We start from the raw sequence: 21,352 nt of genomic DNA, 5'->3' as shown, positions 1-21,352 counted from the left end.
AATGTTGCTTTTGTTCCCTGAGACTAAATGCATGAATCGGCTTCCTAATGTTGACGAGAGTATGCCATGAACTGCTGAGAGGATGTGTGCCCCGATCCCACTTTTCACATTGAGCCCGTGAATTATGCTATATCGTGATAACTTTGTAATAAATCAACTAATACTGTATTTAGCTACTCAGAATTTAGTGTTTTAAAGAAAATATTTTAATTAAATTGCAACAATGTATGGGCTAATGAGAAGCAGTCTGCAGCCACGTGTGAATGTGTTTACATTGATTACAGCAGTACATGGGAGCAGCAATCTGCCAGAGTCGGTTACAGGTATGGATCCTCCAATTACTTCCTTTGATTTCTGTAAATGTGTTTGTGTTTCTGTTTGTGCTTTGTGTATCACAGTGAGGCAGGTAAGTGCTAACAAGCCAGCCCACTAAAGAAGCTCCCTAACTGGATTGTCATGATGTTGCCGTATGGTAAGCTTGTTGAGGCAGCTTGAAGGGCAAATGATTTTTCCACAGGAAGGTATGTCAGTCCCTGCGTGGTGCTGTGGTTATTTGCTAGGTACACATTAACAGTCTGTGCCAGCAGTGGATGTGTGCCAGCCTAAATTGGGTCAGTGCTCTTTACCAAGGAGGAAACCAGCCCCGAAGTCGTTATTTTGTGGTGTGCAGAGATAAGCAGCAAGAGGCGAAGCACATGGATGCCACTGTCACCTAGCTTGGTCATGCGCAGGAATGGCAGTACCAGCACTGAATCAATGCAGATTAAAGTTTGCAGGCTGTCACAGACCTTAACTGCCCCTCAGCTAAATGCATTGTTTGAAACTGATGAGTGTCAGTGCTGGTACAAAACCCAATGTTCAGAAATTCAGATTCTACAATCTACGTGAAATGATGTCACCTTTCCTTATCTTCTGTGAACCTTCAATGAACCATGCCCACGATTGAATGGCTTATTGTTAATAATGGAACGGTCAACTTGTGTCATAACTGGAACAGTTCATTAAGGCTAGAGGGGCAAGTTAAGTTTGAAAAACTTGAATGCTTATTAAAATTAAACTTCCTCCAAAGAATAATCATACAAGACAAGTACAGATCTGAGAGATGAGGCAAATATGAATGTTTGAACAGAATAATTTTCCCTTCCCCATTTCAGGTAACTTCTGGCGCATATCTACCCCCTCACAGCCAAGTAGCTTACAACCAAGAAGCTGTGAAAAACACAGTGGGTTCCATCTCCCTCGGGCTGCCACGGCAACAAGAACCCGTGAAACCTGGTGAGCTCTTTACTTTTCTTTGTCTGTTTATTTCAGTGTTTATTTCAGTTACTGGCAGCGTCCCAAAATTCAAGGAGTAATGAGTGTCAAGGATGCATGGGATTGACTCTCACCAACAGAAGCTGCTTCCATGTCAGCTAGTAACCCTTTCAGAACTCTTCTTATTAAATATTCTTTGCCCAGAAAGTGATGAGAATGTCAAATTTGCCATCACACAGAGTTGAAGTGAATAATATGGATACATTTAATGGAAAGCTATATTAACACATCAGGAAAACTGAAGTAAAGTGGAAGGATCTCTTGTGAAGCATAAACAATGGACCAGTTTCTGCACTGTAATTCCATAATGTGTTTTAAATAGTGCAACTTATTTCAACCCAATCCCAGTCACTGCACTGTTATCAGTCTATCCCAACCCAGTGTCCATTCACTATGCTGAGTGACAGGCTCACTCACTGAGCTGAGTGATCAGTACATAATCTGTTCAAACTACCCTATAGTCACTGCATGGTTAATGATCCTTTCAGTGAGTTAATTTTCAGAAGACATTACCCTTTAAGCTAGGCTTGTCCAACCTTTTCGCTTGGGGGACCACATTCAAAGACTGATCAGCAAATTTCGGAAAGGTAAGGTTTGGCACTACATTAAACATGAATTTCAAAAAAATGTTGAGGTATTAAGAAAATTAACAATTGCTGATCAAAAATAAAGCAATGTCACAGCAATAAATTGTTAAGCTGAAAAAGTGTAATTAATAAAAATGGCCAGAGTTTGAGATGGGGTGTATGTGTGCCAGGCTCACTCCCACTCTCAGGGTACCCAGGTGTGTGGTAGTTAGAGTGAGTGAGAAACCTGAGACTAGGAGTAAGGCAAACACACCCTCGCTCCCACACATACACGTTCACTCACTCTCACTCACACAGCCTCTTCCCCACCCCCACTCCTCCAACCCCAGGCTCCACGGCGTCTCGCTCCGAGGCCTTGCAGCCAGCCTCTCTTCCCCGGCAGTCTCGTCCACCCCGAGCCCTGGCACTGGACCGTCCTCCCAGACCTGGCAAACTGGTCCCCCACCAGGCCGCAGCATTGCTCCACCCCCCCAGGACCCAGCCCTCTGCTTCGCTGACCCCCTCCCCAGGGCCTGGCCCTCTGCTTCGCTGCCCCCCCCCCTCCCCGGGGGTCAGCCCCATGGTCCCCCAACTCCCCCCTCCACTTCCAAAAGAAAACCTTTCTCTGTCCAGCAAATACACTGACCCTGGTGTTTGCTGCTTCCCCAATGACAAATTTTCTCTCTGTATTTGCTGCTGGGCCTGTGATTGGAGGAGCAGTGCCTTGCAGATTCTTCCACTCCACTTACCTGTGTGACTGGCATTTTGCAAACTGGCTTTGGGGGCTACTATCCGGCCTGCAGCCCATTCTTTGGACAAACCTGCTTTGAGCAATCCTTAGTTTGAAGCTAGCTGAAGTGATGGATGTTATTGTATATTTTAGACTCTTGATTCTTGAATGGGGTCTGTGGAAATTGTGATTTGCATTGCCCTGTCAGCTTTACTTCTCAAACATCCAGCTTTTCAAGCTGCTTAGGGATCACTGTGACAGGAGGAGGCAAATCCAAGAAGAATTCAAGTCCATGTGGGACATGTAAAAGAAATGTGTTTATAATAAGCTTTGTTTTTGATGTTCCAGGACCATTACAGTACATTAAACAAGAGGAGCTGTCTCCCAGAGGCCAGAATCCCCAACCAGAGGGCCTGCTGTCCAGGGCTGCCTATGAGACAAACGTGGTCAGAGGTGAGAGGAAAATAAAAAGATTTGAAAATCCCTGTTTCTGAGATCACAGCAGTTTCCCACTGCAATGGCAGCATTGAGGCCTGGAGCAAATCAGCTGGTGTAACTGAAATTTGTTGGAAACATTTGCACTGACTGCAAATTACTCCAGCTGTTTTTGCATCAGCAGTTTAGTAGTCACCATTTCAGAACAGAGTGCTGTGCCTGATGGCTCAGACTCTGAGGCCTATATCAGCAACTTGTAAGAGTCAGAGACTGGTCTGAGTTAATCTTCACCTTGCGTTGATTTCAAGTTCAAGTTTGAAACTGATATTTAAGGAAAAACAGGATTATTTGTCTGTCACAGAAACTGTCTGTGACATATCTGGGAGGCCCCTGTGTGCAATGCAATAACTAAAATATTTTTAGTCTTCTGTTTCAAGTTGCATTGATTCCATAAGATTGCCAAGGTGCTGCTGGGAGTCAGACAGCCATTGGGATTAGGGATGTGTTAGGGTGCTGCAGTATCAGCAGAAGGCGCCAGAACTTAGATTTGTTCTTGAATTCTCAGCCCAGGCAGGTAAAGGGAAGTCCTTGATAATGGTGATGATCAATAGGTAAAGGGAAGTCCTTGATAATGGTGATGATCAATAAGTAAAGGGAAGTCCTTGATAATGGTGATGATCAATAAGTAAAGGGAAATCCTTGATAATGGTGATGATCAATAGGTAAAGGGAAGTCCTTGATAATGGTGATGATCAATAAGTAAAGTGAAGTCCTTGATAATGGTGATGATCAATAGGTAAAGGGAAGTCCTTGATAATGGTGATGATCAATAGGTAAAGGGAAGTCCATGATAATGGTGATGATCAATAAGTAAAGGGAAATCCTTGATAATGGTGATGATCAATAGGTAAAGGGAAATCCTTGGTAACGGTAATCATCAATACTCACGTCCTCTTGTCCTAGCGCCGGGAATTTTGTGTAACTGTACTTTGAAGATGCATCCCAGTGTTCTCAAACTCCTTGGGAGGTAGATTGCCTTACGTGAGCGTCTTGCTGGGTTCACTTTGGGATCGTTATCCAGGTGACTGGCTACAAAGTAAAGGTGAATCCTACCAAAAACTGTGCCCACTGGGAAACTGGTAGTTAGTTATATGCTTTGCTCACCTGTGATAATAATAAGTAAATATTAAGTCATTTTAAAAGGGAGTTGGACAGGCACTGGAGGAGGAGGAATGTACAGGATTATGGAGAAAAAACAGGGATGTGGAGCTATGCAGATCTCTTTCAGAGTCAGCACAGGCATGATGGGGCCAGATGGCCACCAGCAGTGCTGTAGTCCAATGATTCGATGACTTTTAATTGTGGCTGTACTCAGCAGCTCATGGCGCCAGTGAGTAAACCGTGGATGTTACTTTTTAAGTTGTGTCCCTCTTAGGTGCTTAATAAAGCATTTCTGAGACACTTAACAGCTTTATACTTTGCTACAAAACACTGTATCATGATCTGACTGAAACAACCCATTCACACAGTGCAGTAACTCGCGGTGAGGAGAGACTAATTTTGTTACTCCCCTTCCTACAGGTGGTCCAATGGCAAATATCCAGGAAGCAGGTCTAACACGTAGCAGCCCAGCAGGCAAGGTTTCTGCAGAACCAACTTCCTATCGAGGTTCCATCACTCAGGTATCTACCTTTTGACTCCTCAATATCTGCAGTACTACTTAATATGGCCTAATAAACAGGCCGAAAACCAAGTGGCATTGTCTTTGCTTGAGGTTTGTGCACTGAGGTCATTCTTGTACTTGTTAGATCAGATTTCATTATTTACAGCATTAGGTTTTAACAGTTTCCTTTTATGGTGAACTTGCTACAAGTAGTAAGATAAAAGCAAAATACTGCGGATGCTGAAAATCTAGAACAAAAACAAAAATACCTGGAAAAACTCAGCAGGTCTGACAGCATCTGCGGAGAGGAACACAGTTAACGTTTCGAGTCCGAATGACTCTTCATCAGAACTGAGGAAAAATAGAAATGAGGTGAAATATGAGCTGGTTGAGGGGGGTGGGATAGATAGAGCTGGATAGAGAGCCAGTGATAGGTGGAGGCAAAGGAGAGATTGCCAAAGATGTCATAGACAAAAGGACAAAGGGGTGTTGACGGTGGTGATATTAGCTAAGAAATGTGCTAATGAGGACATTAAGGGTAGAAAGCAGGACGAGCAAGGTACAGATAGCTCTCGTGGGGGTGGGGTGGGGGGAAGGGATCGAAATAGGCTAAAAGGTGGAGATAAAACAATGGATGGAAATACATTTAAAAATAATGGAAATAGGTGGGAAAAGAAAAATCTATATAAATTATTGGAAAAGGGGGGGTCGGAAAGGGGGTGGGGATGGAGGAGAGAGTTCATGATCTAAAGTTGTTGAACTCAATATTCAGTCTGGAAGGCTGTAAAGTGCCTAGTCGGAAGATGAGGTGCTGTTCCTCCAGTTTGATTTGAGCTTCACTGGAACATTGCAGCAGGCCAAGGACAGACATGTGGGCATGAGAGCAGGGTGGGGTGTTGAAATGGCAAGCGACAGGGAGGTCTGGGTCATGCTTGCAGACAGACCAAAGGTGTTCTGCAAAGCGGTCACCCAGTCTGCATTTGGGGTCTCCAATGTAGAGGAAACAGCATCTGTGGAGAGAAAAGAAAAGAGTCCTCTGACACATCCTCTTTCTCCAGTACTGCAATACTCTCCTTAACCAAAAACGCCACCCCTCCTCCTTTTATCCCTTTCCTATCTTTTCTGAACACCTTGTAACCAGGAATATTTAACACCCAGATCTGCCCTTCCCGAAGCCAGGTCTCCATTATCGCCACAACATCATATTCCACAAGGCAATCTGTGCCTGTAACTCCCCAATTTTATTAATTATACTCTGTGCATTCACATACATGCAGTGTAACCCTGATTTAAACTTCATTACTTGCTCCCTTACTCTGACTCCATCTGTTAACTTACTATTCTCTATTTTAGTGCTATCTGCCTCTCCCAACATTCCGTGCATCCTGTGCACTTTCTAATATTCTCTCCTGGTTCCCACACCCCTGCTGAGTTAGATTAAACCCTCCCCAACAGCACTAGCAAAACGACCCGCAAGGAACTCAGTCCCAGCTCTGTTCAGATGCAACCTGTCTGGTTTGTACAGGTGCCGTCTCCCCCAGAGCGAGTCCCAGTGTCCCAGGAATCTAAAGCCCTCCCTCCTGCACCATCTTTCCAGCCATACATTCATGCCTTATCTTGTTTCTCTACTCACTGGCATGTGCGCTGGGAGTAATCCAGCGATTACTACTTCAGAGGTCCTGTTTGTTAATTTTCTACCTAGCTCCCTAAATTCCGATTGCAGGACCACAACCCCTTCCTACCTATGTTGTTAGTACCGATGTGGACCACGACCTCTGGCTGTTCGCCCTCCCCCACAGGAATGTCCTGCAGCCGTTCTGTGACATCCTTGACCCGAGCACGAGGGAGACAACAAACCCTCCTGGAGTCACATTGACAGCCACAGAAACACCTGTCTGCTCCCCTAACTAAAGAATCCCCTATCAGTACTGCCCTTCCGCTCTTTTTCCTCCCCTCCTGTACAGCTGGGCCACCCGTGATACCACGGGCTTGACTCTTGCTGCACTCCTCCAAAGATCCATCACCCTCACTGATATCCAGAATGGAAAACCGGTTAGTGAGTGGGACCTCTGGAGACCCCTGCACTACCTGCCTGTTTCTCTTGGACTGCCTGGCGGTCCCTATCTATCCCATTCCCTATCTGCCTGCTTGCCCCTAACTTGTGGTGTGACCACCTCTCTGAACGTGCTATCCAGGTAGTTCTCTGCCTCACAGATGCAGCTCAGTGACTCCAGCTGCTGCTCAAGCTCTGAAACGCGGAGCTCAAGCTTGTGCAGCTGGTGACACTTCCTGCACATGGGCTCGTCTGGGTCACGAGAAGTGTCCACAACTCCCCACATGTCACAGGATGGGCATTTTGCTTGGCTGAGCTGTCCTGCCATGCCTTAAGCTTAATCTTTTAAATCACTTTTTTACTTAAACTTTAGTTACTTTTACTTACTTTAACCTTACTCTTGGATTATCAACTATAAACTGCAGATTAGTAGAAACTAGAAATTCTTCACCTTTACTCACAAATCAGCTTCCTCTCCTATCCCTATAAATTCTTACTTTCCCTGTGCTTGTTTAGAAATTTACGTTTCTGTACTCGGTTTTCAATCTCCGGACTGTCTCTCCACTCGCGCGTTTTACCTCCTGAACTCTCGCTGTTTCATCTCCCGAACTCTCGCTGTTTTATCTCCCGAACACTCGCTGTTTTATCCCCTGACCCCTCGCTGTTTTATCCCCTGAACCCTCGCTGTTTTATCCACTGACCCCTCGCTGTTTTATCCCCTGAACCCTTGCTGTTTTATCCACTGACCCCTCGCTGTTTTATCCCCTGAACCCTCGCTGTTTTATCTCCTGAACTCTCGCTGTTTTATCCCCTGAACCCTTGCTGTTTTATTCCCTGAACTCTCGCTGTTTTATCCCCTGAACGTTCGCTGTTTTATCCCCTGACCACTCGTTGTTTTATCCCCTGAACTCTCGCTGTTTTATCCCCTGAACCCTCGCTGTTTTATCCCCTGAACCCTCGCTGTTTTATCTCCCGAACTCTCACTATTTTATCCCCTGAACCCTCACTGTTTTATCCCCTGAACTCTCGCTGTTTTATCCCCTGAACCCTTGCTGTTTTATCCCCTGAACCCTTGCTGTTTTATTTCCTGAACCCTTGCTATTTTATCCCCTGAACCCTCACTGTTTTATCTCCTGAACTCTCGCTGTTTTATTCCCTGAACCCTCGCTGTTTTATCCCCTGAACTCTCGCTGTTTTATCCCCTGACCCCTTGCTGTTTTATTCCCTGAACTCTCGCTGTTTTATCCCCTGAACCCTTGCTGTTTTATTCACTGAACTCTCGCTGTTTTATCCCCTGAACGCTCGCTGTTTTATCCCCTGACCCCTCGTTGTTTTATCCCCGACCCCTCGTTGTTATATCCCCTGAACCCTCGCAGTGTTATCCCCAAACCCTCGCTGTTTTATCCCCTCAACCCTCGCTGTTTTATCCCCTGAACCCTCGCTGTTTTATCCCCTGAAACCTCGCTGTTTTATCCCCTGAACCCTCGCTGTTTTATCCCCTGAACCCTCGCCGTTTTATCCCCTGATCCCTTGCTGTTTTATCCCCTGAACCCTCGCTGTTTTATCTCCCGAACTCTCACTATTTTATCCCCTGAACCCTCACTGTTTTCTCCCTTGAACTCTCGCTGTTTTATCCCCTGAACCCTTGCTGTTTTATTTCCTGAACCCTTGCTGTTTTATTCCCTGAACCCTCGCTGTTTTATCCCCTGAACTCTCGCTGTTTTTTCCCTGACCCCTCGCTGTTATATCCCCTGAACTCTTGCTGTTTTATCCCCTGAACCCTCGCTGTGTTATCCCCAAACCCTCACTGTTTTATCCCCTCAACCCTCGCTGTTTTATCCCCTGAACTCTCGCTGTGTTATCTCCTGAACCCTCGCTGTTTTATCCCCTGAACCCTCGCTGTTTTATCTCCCGAACTCTCACTATTTTATCCCCTGAACCCTCACTGTTTTATCCCCTGAACTCTCGCTGTTTTATCCCCTGAACCCTTGCTGTTTTATCCCCTGAACCCTTGCTGTTTTATTTCCTGAACCCTTGCTATTTTATCCCCTGAACCCTCACTGTTTTATCTCCTGAACTCTCGCTGTTTTATTCCCTGAACCCTCGCTGTTTTATCCCCTGAACTCTCGCTGTTTTATCCCCTGACCCCTTGCTGTTTTATTCCCTGAACTCTCGCTGTTTTATCCCCTGAACCCTTGCTGTTTTATTCACTGAACTCTCGCTGTTTTATCCCCTGAGCGCTCGCTATTTTATCCCCTGACCCCTCGTTGTTTTATCCCCGACCCCTCGTTGTTATATCCCCTGAACCCTCGCAGTGTTATCCCCAAACCCTCGCTGTTTTATCCCCTCAACCCTCGCTGTTTTATCCCCTGAACCCTCGCTGTTTTATCCCCTGAACCCTCGCTGTTTTATCCCCTGAACCCTCGCTGTTTTATCCCCTGAACCCTCGCCGTTTTATCCCCTGATCCCTCGCTGTTTTATCCCCCGAACCCTCGCTGTTTTATCTCCCGAACTCTCACTATTTTATCCCCTGAACCCTCACTGTTTTATCCCTTGAACTCTCGCTGTTTTATCCCCTGAACCCTTGCTGTTTTATTTCCTGAACCCTTGCTGTTTTATTCCCTGAACCCTCGCTGTTTTATCCCCTGAACTCTCGCTGTTTTTTCCCTGACCCCTTGCTGTTATATCCCCTGAACTCTTGCTGTTTTATCCCCTGAACCCTCGCTGTGTTATCCCCAAACCCTCACTGTTTTATCCCCTCAACCCTCGCTGTTTTATCCCCTGAACTCTCGCTGTGTTATCTCCTGAACCCTCGCTGTTTTATCCCCTGAACCCTCGCTGTTTTATCCCCGGAACCCTCGCTGTTTTATCCCCTGAACCCTCGCTGTTTTATGCCCTGAACCCTCGCTGTTTTACGTCCTGAACCCTCGCTGTTTTATCCCCTGAACCCTCGCTGTTTTATGTCCTGAACCCTCGCTGTTTTATCCCCTGAACCCTCGCCGTTTTATCCCCTGAACCCCCGCTGTTTTATGTCCTGAACCCTCGCTGTTTTATTCCCCTGAACCCTCGCTGTTTTATCCCCTGAACCCTCGCTGTTTTATCCCCTGAACCCTCGCTGTTTTATGTCCTGAACCCTCGCTGTTTTATCCCCTGAACCCTCGCTGTTTTATCCCCTGAACCCTCACTGTTTTATCCCCTGAACCCGCGCTGTTTTATCCCCTGAACCCGCGCTGTTTTATCTCCTGAACCCTCGCTGTTTTATGTCCTGAACCCTCGCTGTTTTATCCCCTGAACCCTCGCTGTTTTATCCCCTGAACCCTCGCTGTTTTAGCCCCTGAACCCTCGCTGTTTTATCCCCTGAACCCTCGCTGTTTTATCCCCTGAACCCTCGCTGTTTTATCCCCTGAACCCTCGCTGTTTTATCCCCTGAACCCTCGCTGTTTTATCCCCTCAACACTCGCTGTTTTATCCCCTGAACCCTCGCTGTTTTATCCCCTGAACCCTCGCTGTTTTATGTCCTGAACCCTCGCTGTTTTATGTCGTGAACCCTCGCTGTTTTATGTCTTGAACCCTCGCTGTTTTATGTCCTGAACCCTCGCTGTCTTATCCCCTGAACCCTCGCTGTTTTATCCCCTGAACCCTCGCTGTTTTATCCCCTGAACCCTCGCTGTTTTATCCCCTGAACCCTCGCTGTTTTATGTCCTGAATCCTCGCTGTTTTATGTCCTGAACCCTCGCTGTTTTATGTCCTGAACCCTCGCTGTTTTATCCCGTGAAGCCTCGCTGTTTTATCCCCTGAACCCTCGCTGTTTTATGTCCTGAACCCTCGCTGTTTTATCCCCTGAACCCTCGCTGTTTTAGCCCCTGAACCCTCGCTGTTTTAGCCCCTGAACCCTCGCTGTTTTATCCCCGAACCCTCGCTGTTTTATCCCCGAACCCTCGCTGTTTTATCCCCTGAACCCTCGCTGTTTTATCCCCTGAACCCTCGCTGTTTTATCCCCTGAACCCTCGCTGTTTTAGCCCCTGAACCCTCGCTGTTTTATCCCCTGAACCCTCGCTGTTTTACCTCCTGAACCCTCGCTGTTTTATCCCCTGAACCCTCGCTGCTTTATCCCCTGAACCCTCGCTGTTTTATCCCCTGAACCCTCGCTGTTTCATCCCCTGAACCCTCGCTGTTTCATCCCCTGAACCCTCGCTGTTTTATCCCCTGAACCCTCGCTGTTTTATCCCCTGAACCCTCGCTGTTTTATGTCCTGAACCCTCGCTGTTTTATGTCCTGAACCCTCGCTGTTTTATGCCTGAACCCTCGCTGTCTTATCCCCTGAACCCTCGCTGTCTTATCCCCTGAACCCTCGCTGTTTTATCCCCTGAACCCTCGCTGTTTTATCCCCTGAACCCTCGCTGTTTTATCCCCTGAACCCTCGCTGTTTTATCCCCTGAACCCTCGCTTTTTTATCCCCTGAACCCTCGCTGTTTTATGTCCTGAACCCTCGCTGTTTTATGTCCTGAATCCTCGCTGTTTTATGTCCTGAACCCTCGCTGTTTTATCCCCTGAACCCTCGCTCTTTTATCCCCTGAACCCTCGCTGTTTTATCCCCTGAACCCTCGCTGTTTTATCCCCTGAACCCTCGCTGTTTTAGCCCCTGAACCCTCGCTGTTTTATCCCCTGAACCCTCGCTGTTTTATCTCCTGAACCCTCGCTGTTTTATCCCCTGAACCCTCGCTGCTTTATCCCCTGAACCCTCGCTGTTTTTTCCCTGAACCCTCGCTGTTTTATCCCCTGAACCCTCGCTGTTTTATCCCCTGAACCCTCGCTGTTTTATCCCCTGAACCCTCGCTGTTTTATCCCCTGAACCCTCGCTGTTTTATGTCCTGAACCCTCGCTGTTTTATCCCCTGAACCCTCGCTGTTTTATCCCCTGAACCCCCGCTGTTTTATGTCCTGAACCCTCGCTGTTTTATTCCCCTGAACCCTCGCTGTTTTATCCCCTGAACCCTCGCTGTTTTATCCCCTGAACCCTCGCTGTTTTATGTCCTGAACCCTCGCTGTTTTATCCCCTGAACCCTCGCTGTTTTATCCCCTGAACCCTCGCTGTTTTATCCCCTCAACACTCGCTGTTTTATCCCCTGAACTCTCGCTGTGTTATCTCCTGAACCCTCGCTGTTTTATGTCCTGAACCCTCGCTGTTTTATGTCCTGAACCCTCGCTGTCTTATCCCCTGAACCCTCGCTGTTTTAGCCCCTGAACCCTCGCTGTTTTAGCCCCTGAACCCTCGCTGTTTTATGTCCTGAACCCTCGCTGTTTTATGTCCTGAACCCTCGCTGTTTTATGTCCTGAACCCTCGCTGTTTTTTGTCCTGAACCCTCGCTGTCTTATCCCCTGAACCCTCGCTGTCTTATCCCCTGAACCCTCGCTGTTTTATCCCCTGAACCCTCGCTGTTTTATCCCCTGAACCCTCGCTGTTTTATGTCCTGAATCCTCGCTGTTTTATGTCCTGACCCCTCGCTGTTTTATGTCCTGAACCCTCGCTGTTTTATCCCCTGAACCCTCGCTGTTTTATGTCCTGAACCCTCGCTGTTTTATCCCCTGAACCCTCGCTGTTTTATCCCCTGAACCCTCGCTGTTTTATCCCCTGAACCCTCGCTGTTTTATCCCCTGAACCCTCGCTGTTTTATGTCCTGAACCCTCGCTGTTTTATGTCCTGAACCCTCGCTGTTTTATGTCCTGAACCCTCGCTGTTTTATGTCCTGAACCCTCGCTGTTTTATGTCCTGAACCCTCGCTGTTTTATCCCCTGAACCCTCGCTGTCTTATCCCCTGAACCCTCGCTGTCTTATCCCCTGAACCCTCGCTGTTTTATCCCCTGAACCCTCGCTGTTTTATGTCCTGAATCCTCCCTGTTTTATGTCCTGAACCCTCACTGTTTTATCCCCTGAACCCTCGCTGTTTTATCCCCTGAACCCTCGCTGTTTTATCCCCTGAACCCTCGTTGTTTTATCCCCTGAACCCTCACTGTTTTATGTCCTGAACCATCGCTGTTTTATGTCCTGAACACTCGCTGTTTTATGTCGTGAACCCTCGCTGTTTTATGTCCTGAACCCTCACTGTTTTATGTCCTGAACCCTCACTGTTTTATGTCCTGAACCATCGCTGTTTTATGTCCTGAACCCTCGCTGTTTTATCCCCTGAACCCTCGCTGTTTTATCCCCTGAACCCTCGCTGTTTTATCCCCTGAACCCTCGTTGTTTTATCCCCTGAACCCTTACTGTTTTATGTCCTGAACCATCGCTGTTTTATGTCCTGAACCATCGCTGTTTTATGTCCTGAACCCTCGCTGTTTTATGTCCTGAACCCTCGCTGTTTTATCTTTTGCTGGTTCTTAAAATCTGACTAATCTTCTGACCTACCGCTAATCGTTGCAGATTTGTACAGTGTATCTTTCGATATGACACTATCCTTAACTTCCTTATTCAGCCATGGATAACACATCCTTCTCAAAGAGTCTTTCTTTTGTTATGGACAAGAGGGGGTTTAATATAAAACAGCATTAATTTCTCTTATCACCACCTATCTGTAAACAGAAAGGTGTTTTTGATTTGTTTCCCTCTTTATAAGCAGTGTTGTATTTCCCAACCCCTTGGTTTTGGTGCAATCTAATTTTCTAGTAATCACTCCACAGCAAACTCGAGACTCAATGGGCTAGTTTATTTGTACACACTCAAAATGTGGGAGGAGTTTTGCAACATCACCTCCACACTCAGACAGCAAAAAAGGGCATAGAAAAAAGAAGGATTTGCAATGCAGAGACCATAGAGAAAATAAATATTGGTTCACTTGGGTTCCAGAGTCCAGAATCAAAGTCCAATGAGGTATTTCTTCATGGAGGTGAGTGGGTTGAAAACCGATGCTATATAATTCACTTTTCCGGTAGTGTTGTACAAATAAACTAGCCCATTGAGTCTCGAGTTTGCTGTGGAGTGATTACTAGAATGATGGTAAACAGCAGATTGAGCTTTTCAGTTCAACAAGGCAATTTTACTGCTTCCACAGGCCAGCAGCCCATGGTGTATGACTTCCACTTTTCCACACTCTTTGACATAGGACTTGTATTCCTCATCTGGATTCCTGAGATTGTTAAATGTCTCAACTATTAAGAATCGACAGGGAAGAGGCAGGGCCCTTTGTCTTAGGAGACTCCTGTTGGCCAGCCTGGGTGTAGATGGCCTTAATATTTGGCTCGTGCAGCCCACAAAGGATCGTTCATGGCTCCCCAGAGATAACTATGTGCAATACTAGCAGGCAGCTCCTTTTGTTCAGGGGGGGGTCACAGATAGACATAAATTCAGCCATTTTAACATACGAACATAAGAATTAGGAGTAGGCCACTAGGCCCCTCAAGCCTGCTCCACCATGCAATATGATTATGGCTGATCTGAATGTAACCTCAACCCCACATTCCTGCCGACCCCTGATAACCTTTCAACCCCTTGTTAATCAAGAATCTATCTTGCTCTGCCTTAAAAATATACAAAGACACTGCTTCTACTCCCTTTTGAGGAAGAGAGTTCCAAAGATTCACTCTGCTCTGAGAGAAAAAATTTCTCCACGTCTCTGTCTTAAATGAGCGACTCCTTATTTTTAAACAGTGACCCCTAGTTCTAGGATAAAAGCAAAAAACTGTGGATGCTGGAAATCCAAAACAAAAACAAAAATACCTGGAAAAACTCAGCAGGTCTGGCAGCATCTGTGGAGAGGAACACAGTTAACGTTTCGAGTCCGAATGATTCTGTTGAAGGGTCATTCGGACTCGAAACGCTAACTGTGCTCCTCTCCACAGATGCTGCCAGACCTGCTGAGTTTTTCCAGGTATTTTTGTTTTTGTTCCCCTAGTTCTAGATTCTCCCACAAGAGGAAACATCCTGTCCACATCCACCCTGTCAAGACCCCTCAGGATCTTAAAGGTTTCAATTAAGTCGCCTCTTACTCTTCTAAATTCCACTGGTTACAATCCGAACCTGTGCAGCCTTTCCTCATAAGACAACCCACCCATTCCTGATATTAGCCGAGTAAACCTTCTCTGAACTGCTTGTAACATATTTACATCTTTCTTTAAGTAAGGAGACCAGCACTGTACACAATACTCCATATGTGGCCTCACCAGCGCCCTGTACAACTGAAGCATAACCTCCCTATTTTTGTAACCAATTCCCCTCACAATAAATTATAACATTCTATTAGCTTTCCTAATTACTTGCTGTACCTGCAGTCTAACCTTTTGTGATTCATGCACTAGGACACCCAGATTTTTTTTTATTCATTCACGGGATGTGGACTTCGCTGGCTGGGCCAGCATTTATTGCCCATCCCTAGTTGCCCTTGAGAAGGTGGTGGTGAGCTGCCTTCTTGAACTACTGCAGTCCATGTGGTGTAGGTACACCCACAGTGGTGTTAGGAAGGGAGTACCAGGATTTTGACCAAGCGACAGTGAAGGAACAGCGATACATTTCCAAGTCAGGATGGTGACTGACTTGGAGGGGAACTTCCAAGCGGCAGTGTTCCCATGTATCTGCTGACCTTGTCCTTCTAAGTGGTAATGGCCATGGGTTTGGAAGGTGCTGTCGAAGGAGCCTTGGTGAATTCCTTCTGAATCTCAGAGCTCTATAACCTTTCATCATTTAAATAACAAGCTTCCTTTTTATTCTTCCTGCCAAAATGAACGATTTCACATTTACCCACATTATACCCCATTTGCCAGATCTTTGCCACTTACTTAACCTATCTGTGACACTCTGTAGCCTCCTTACATCCTTTTCACAATTTACTTTCCTACCGATCTTTGTGTCATCAGCAAATTTAGCAACCATTCCTTCGGCCCCTTCATCCAAGTCATTTATATAAATTGTAAAATGTTGAGGCCCTGGCACTGATCCCTGTGACACACCACTCGTCTCATCCTGCCAACCAGAAAAAGACCCATTTATGCCAACTCTCTGCTTCCTGTTAGCCAACCAGTCTTCTATCCATGCCAATATTTTACCCCATACACCTTGAGCTTTTATTTCCTGCAATAATCTTTGCTGTGGCACTTTATCAAATGTCTTCTGGAAATCTAAGTACAGTACATCCGCTGGTTCTCCTTTATCCACAGCACATGTGACTCCTTCAAAGAACTCCAATAAATTGGTTGAACATGATTTCCCTTTTACAAAACTATCTTGGCTCTGCCTGGTTGCCTTGAATTTTTCTAAGTGCCCTGCTACAACATCTTTAATCATAGCTTCTAACATTTTCCCTTTAAAAGATGTTAGGCTAACTGGCCTGCAGTCTCCCCACCTTTTTGAATAAAGGAGTCATATTTGCTATTTTCCAATCTAATGGAACCTTCCCCGAATCTGGGGAATTTTGTAAAATTAAAACCAATGCATCAACTATCTCACTAGCCACTTCTTTCAAGACCTTAGGGTTAAGTCCATCCAGACCTGAGGATTTGTCAGCCTGCAGTCCCAACAATTTGCTCAATACATTTCGCTGGTGATTGTAATTTTTCCAAGTTCCTCCCTCCCTTCCATTTCTTGATTTATAGCTATTTTCGGGATGTTACTTGTGTCGTCTTTAGTGAACACCGAAGCAAAATATCTGTTTAATTCATCTGCCATTCTCTGCTTTCCATTATCAATTCCCTAGATGCACTTTCTATTCGACCAACACTCACTTTGTTAACTCTTTTTTTCTTATTTAAATACCTATAGAAACTCTTACTATCCATCCTTATATTACTCGCTAGCTTTCTCTCGTACTCTAATTTTTCCCTCCTTATTAATCTTTTTGTCACTCTTTGCTGTTCTTTATATTCTTTCCAATCTTCTGACCCACCCATCTTTGCGTAATTATGTGCTTTTTCTTTAAGTTTGATGCTGTCTTTAACTTTTTTAGTTAACCATGGATAGTGGGTTCTCTCCTTGAAATTTTTCTTTCTCATTGGAATGTATCTATTCTGTGTATTATGAAATATCCCTTTAAATGTCTGCCACTGAACCTCTATTGACCTATCCCTTAACTTCATTTGCCAGTTCAGTTTAGCTAGCTCTGCTTTCATGCCCTCATAATTGTCCTTATTTAAGTTTAAAATACTAGTTTTGGATGCACTCGTTTCTCCCTTAAAATGAATGTAAAATTCAATCATATTATGATCGCTGCTACCTAGGGGTGCCTTCACTAGGAGGCTATCAATTAATCCTATCTTGTTGCTCAATACCAGGTCTAGCATCGCCTGCTCTCTGGCTGGCTCCAGAACGTGCTGTTCTAAGAAATTATCCTGAAGACATTCTATGAACTCATCATCTACGCTACCTTTGCCCATCTGATTTTTCCAGTCAATATGTAAATTAAAATCCCCCATGATTATTGCCATACCTTTCTGGCAAGCTCCCATTATCTCCTCTTTTATACTCTGTCCTACTATGTAGTTACAATTAGGGGGCCAGTACACCACTCCCAGAAGTGACTTCTTACTTTTATCATTCCTCATCTCAACCCAAACCGCTTCTACATCCTGGTTTCCTGCACTTAGGGCATCCCTCGCTAGTGTGCTAATACCATCATTAATTAACAGAGCCACCCCTCCACCTTTTCCTTACTTCCTGCCCTTCTTAAATATTATGTACCCATCAATATTCAGATCCCAATCTATATCACCCTGTAGCCATGTCTCTGTATTGGCTATCAGATCGTTCTTATTTATTTCTATTTGCGCTACGAGTTCATCTGTTTTGTTTCGAATGTTTAGATACAGAGCCTTTAGTTTTTATCCTTTTATTACTTTTGTAGCGTCTCACCTTATCTGCAGATTTACTCAAAGAATTGTGCTCTCTATCCCTTCCTGTCACAGTTTATCATTTCCCATATTGATACCTTGCTCTCTTGCCCTGTCTCTACACCTTGCTTTACCACATCTTCCCAAATTTGATCCCTTGCCCCTACTATTCAGTTTAAAACCCTCTCTCCCTCCCTCGTTATGCAGTTTGCAAGGACACCAGCCCCAGCACGGTTCAGGTGTAGACCATTGCAACGGTACAGACCCTACTTTTCCCAATATTGGTGCCAGTCCCCACGAACCGGAACCCACTTCTCCCACACCAGTATTTGAGCCACGCATTCATTTCTTTAAACTTATTTGTCCTATGCCAATTTGCACGTGGATCAGATAATAATCCAGAAATTATTACCTTTGAGGTTCTGCTTCTTAATTTGGCACTTAGCTCATCATATTGACTATACATAGCCTCTTTCCTCATCCTGCCTATGTCGTTGGTACCTACGTGGACCACGACCACTGGATCTCTCGCTCCCACTGCAAGTTCCTCCCCAGCCCTGAGCAAATGTCCCGAACCCTGACACCGGGCAGGCAACAAAGCCATCTGGACTCATGCTCTTTGCCACAGAGAACAGTGTCAATCCCCCTCACCATAGAGTCCCTTACCACCACTACATTCCTTTGTGCTCCCCCAACTCGGATGGCTTCCTGTACCGTGATGCCATGGTCAGTTTGCTCATCCACCCTGCAGCCCCTGCTCTCATCCAAACAAGCTGAGAGACAATTCAAACTTATTGGACAATTGCAGAGGCTGACACTCGGGCTCTTTTGCCCTCTGGGTCCCCTTACCTGCCTCACCCGCAATCACACCACCTTATCCTTGAATATTTGTTCAATATTTTAAATTTTAGAAATAGCCATGAGGGCATCTTTATATATTTTATAAAAATATATAGTGTAAGGTCTTGGTCCTCACACTTGCGGGAGGCAGTGGCGTAGTGGTATTGTTACTGAACTAGTATTCCAGAGAATTGCCTGGCCAGTGTAATGCTTTGGGGACCTGGATTCGAATCCCGCCACAACAGATGGTGAAATTTGAATTCAATAAAAATCTAGAATTAAAAGTCTGATGATGACCATGAAATCATTGTTGATTGTTGTAAAAACCCATCTGGTTCACTAATGCCCTTTAGGGAAGAAATCTGCTGTCCTGACCTGATCTGACCTACATGTGACCCACAGCAATGTGGCTGACTCTTAAAATGCCCTCTGTCTCAAAAAAAGGAATGAATCCGGATGGACCACCCGGCATGGACAATGACAAACTCAGCTCTGTCGACCCTACAAAGTCCTCCATACTAGCATCTGGGGGCTAGTGCCAAAATTGGGAGAGCTGTCTCACAGACTAGCCAAGTAACAGCTTAACATAGTCATCCTCACGGAATCATATCTTACAGATAATGTCTCAGACATAACTATCATCATCCCTGGGTACGTCCTGTCCCACCGGCAGGACAGACCCAGCAGAGGTGGCGGCACAGTGGTATACAGTCGGAAGGGAGTTGCCCTGGGAGTCCTCAACGTCAACTCTGGACCCCATGAAGTCTCATGGCATCAGGTCAAACATGGGCAAGGAAATTTCCTGCTGCTTACCACGTACCGCCCTCCCTCAGTTGATGAATCAGCGCTCTTCCATGTTGAACATCACTTGGAGGAAGCGCGGAGGGTGGCAAGAGCACAGAATGTACTCTGGCTGGGGCCTTCAATGTCCTCACCTAGAGTGGCTCGGTAGCACCACTACTGACCGAGCTGGCCGAGTCCTAAATGACATAGCTGATAGACTGGGCCTGTGGCAGGTGATGAGGGAACCAACAAGAGGGGAAAACATACTTGACCTCATCCTCACCAACCTACATGCTGCATATGCATCTGTCCATGACAGTATCAGTAGGAGTGACCACCGCATAATCGTTGTGGAGACAATGTCCCGTCTTCACATTGAGTATACCCTCCATTGTGCTGTGTGGCACTACCACCGTGCTAAATGAGATAGATTTTGGACAGAACTAGCAACTCAAGACTGGACATCCATGAGGCACTGTGGGCCATCAGCAGCAGCAGAATTGTACTCAAACACAGTCTGTAACCTCATGGCCCGGCATATCCCCCACTCTACCATTACCATCAAGCCAGGGGATCAACCCTGTTCCAATGACGAGTGCAGGAGGGCATGCCAGGAGCAGCACCAGGCATACCTAAAAATGAGGTGTCAACCTGATGAAGCCATAACACAGGACACTTGCGTGCCAGACAGCGTGAGCAGCAAGTGATAGACAGAGCTATGTGAACCCACAACCAGCAGATCAGATCTAAGCTCTGCAGTCCTGCCACCCAGTTGTGAATGGTGGTGGACAATTAAACAGCTCACTGGAGGAAGAGGCTCCATAAATATCCCCATCCTCAGTGATGGGGGAGCCCAGCACAACAATGCAAAAGATAAGGCTGAAGCATTTGTTACAGTCTTCAGCCAGAAGTGCCGAGTGGATGATCCATCTCAGCCTCCTCCAGAGGCCCTCAGCATCACAGATGCCAGTCTTCAGCCAACTCGATTCACTCCACATGATATCAGGAAACGGCTGAAGGCACTGGATACTGCAAAGGCTATGGGCCCTGACAATATTCCGGCAATAGTACTGAAGACTTGTGCTCCAGAATTTGTCAAGCCCCTGGCCAAGCTGTTCCACTAAAATTACAACACTGACATCTACCCGGCTATGTGGAAAATTATCCAGGTATGCCCTGTACATAAAAAGCAGGACAAATCCAACCTGGCCAATTACCTCCCCATCAACCTACTCTCGATCATCAGTAAAGTAAGGGAAGGGGTCATCAACAGTGCCATCAAGCAGCAATTACTTAGCAATAACCTGCTCACTGACGCGCAGTTTGAATTCTGCCAGGGCCTCTCAGCTCCTGATCTCATTACAGCCTTGGTTCAAACATGGACAAAAGAGCTGAACTCCTGAGGTGAAGTGAAAGTGACTGCCCTTGACATCAAGGCCACATTTGACCAAGTGTAGCATCAAGGAGCCCTAGCAAAACTGGAGTCAATGGGAATCAGGGGAAAACTCTCCGCTGGTTAGAGTCATGTCTAGCACAAAAGAAGATGGTTGTGGTTGTTAGAGGTCAGTCACCTCAACTCCAGGGCATCACTGCAGGAGTTCCTCACGGTAGTGTCCTCAGCCCAACCATCTTCAGCTGCTTCATCAGTGACCTTCCTTCTATCATAAGGTCAGAGCGGGGATGTTCACTGATGATTGCACAATGTTCAGCACCATTTGTGACTCAGATACTGAAACAGTCCATGTCCAAATGCAGCAAGACCTGGACAATATCCAGGCTTGGGCTGACAAGTGGCAAGTAACATTCGCGCCACACAAGTGCCAGGCAATGACCACCTCCAACAAGAGAGAATCTAACCATCGCCCCTTGACATTCAATGGCATTGTTATCACTGAATCCCCCACTATTAACATCCTGAGGGTTATCATTGATGAGAAACTGAACTGGACTAGCCACATAAATACTGTGGCTACAAGAGCAGGTCAGAGGCTAGGAATCCTGCGACGAGTAACTCACCTCCTGACTCCCCAAAGCCTGTTCACCATCCACGAGGCACATGTCAGGTGTGTGATGGAAACTCCCCATTGGATGAGTGCAGCTCCCACAACACTCAAACAGCTTGACACTGTCCAGGACAAAGCAGCCCAATTGTTTGGC

General features: G+C 46.1%; 1 protein-coding gene across 14 annotated transcripts in view; it reads left to right on the top strand.

Moving 5' to 3' along the window:
* The window catches only part of ncor1 (nuclear receptor corepressor 1), a 399,352-nt gene that overhangs the window by 306,235 nt on the left and 71,765 nt on the right, over positions 1-21,352 (top strand). For 12 of the 14 annotated variants that reach the window (XM_078548371.1, XM_078548367.1, XM_078548369.1 and 9 more), the window contains 4 exons: positions 285-323; positions 1,155-1,275; positions 2,959-3,063; positions 4,627-4,727. In XM_078548371.1, coding sequence (XP_078404497.1) covers positions 285-323; positions 1,155-1,275; positions 2,959-3,063; positions 4,627-4,727 — 366 coding nt within the window. The remainder of the gene's footprint in view (positions 1-284; positions 324-1,154; positions 1,276-2,958; positions 3,064-4,626; positions 4,728-21,352) is intronic. The other 2 variants (XM_078548359.1, XM_078548364.1) reach the window with 2 other exon arrangements.

The sequence above is a fragment of the Cetorhinus maximus genome, chromosome 9 (genome assembly GCF_964194155.1).
Source record: "Cetorhinus maximus chromosome 9, sCetMax3.hap1.1, whole genome shotgun sequence".
Taxonomy (NCBI): domain Eukaryota; kingdom Metazoa; phylum Chordata; class Chondrichthyes; order Lamniformes; family Cetorhinidae; genus Cetorhinus; species Cetorhinus maximus.
The sequence above is the reverse complement of the archived record's forward strand: the minus strand, read 5'-3'. Positions and strand labels throughout refer to the sequence as shown.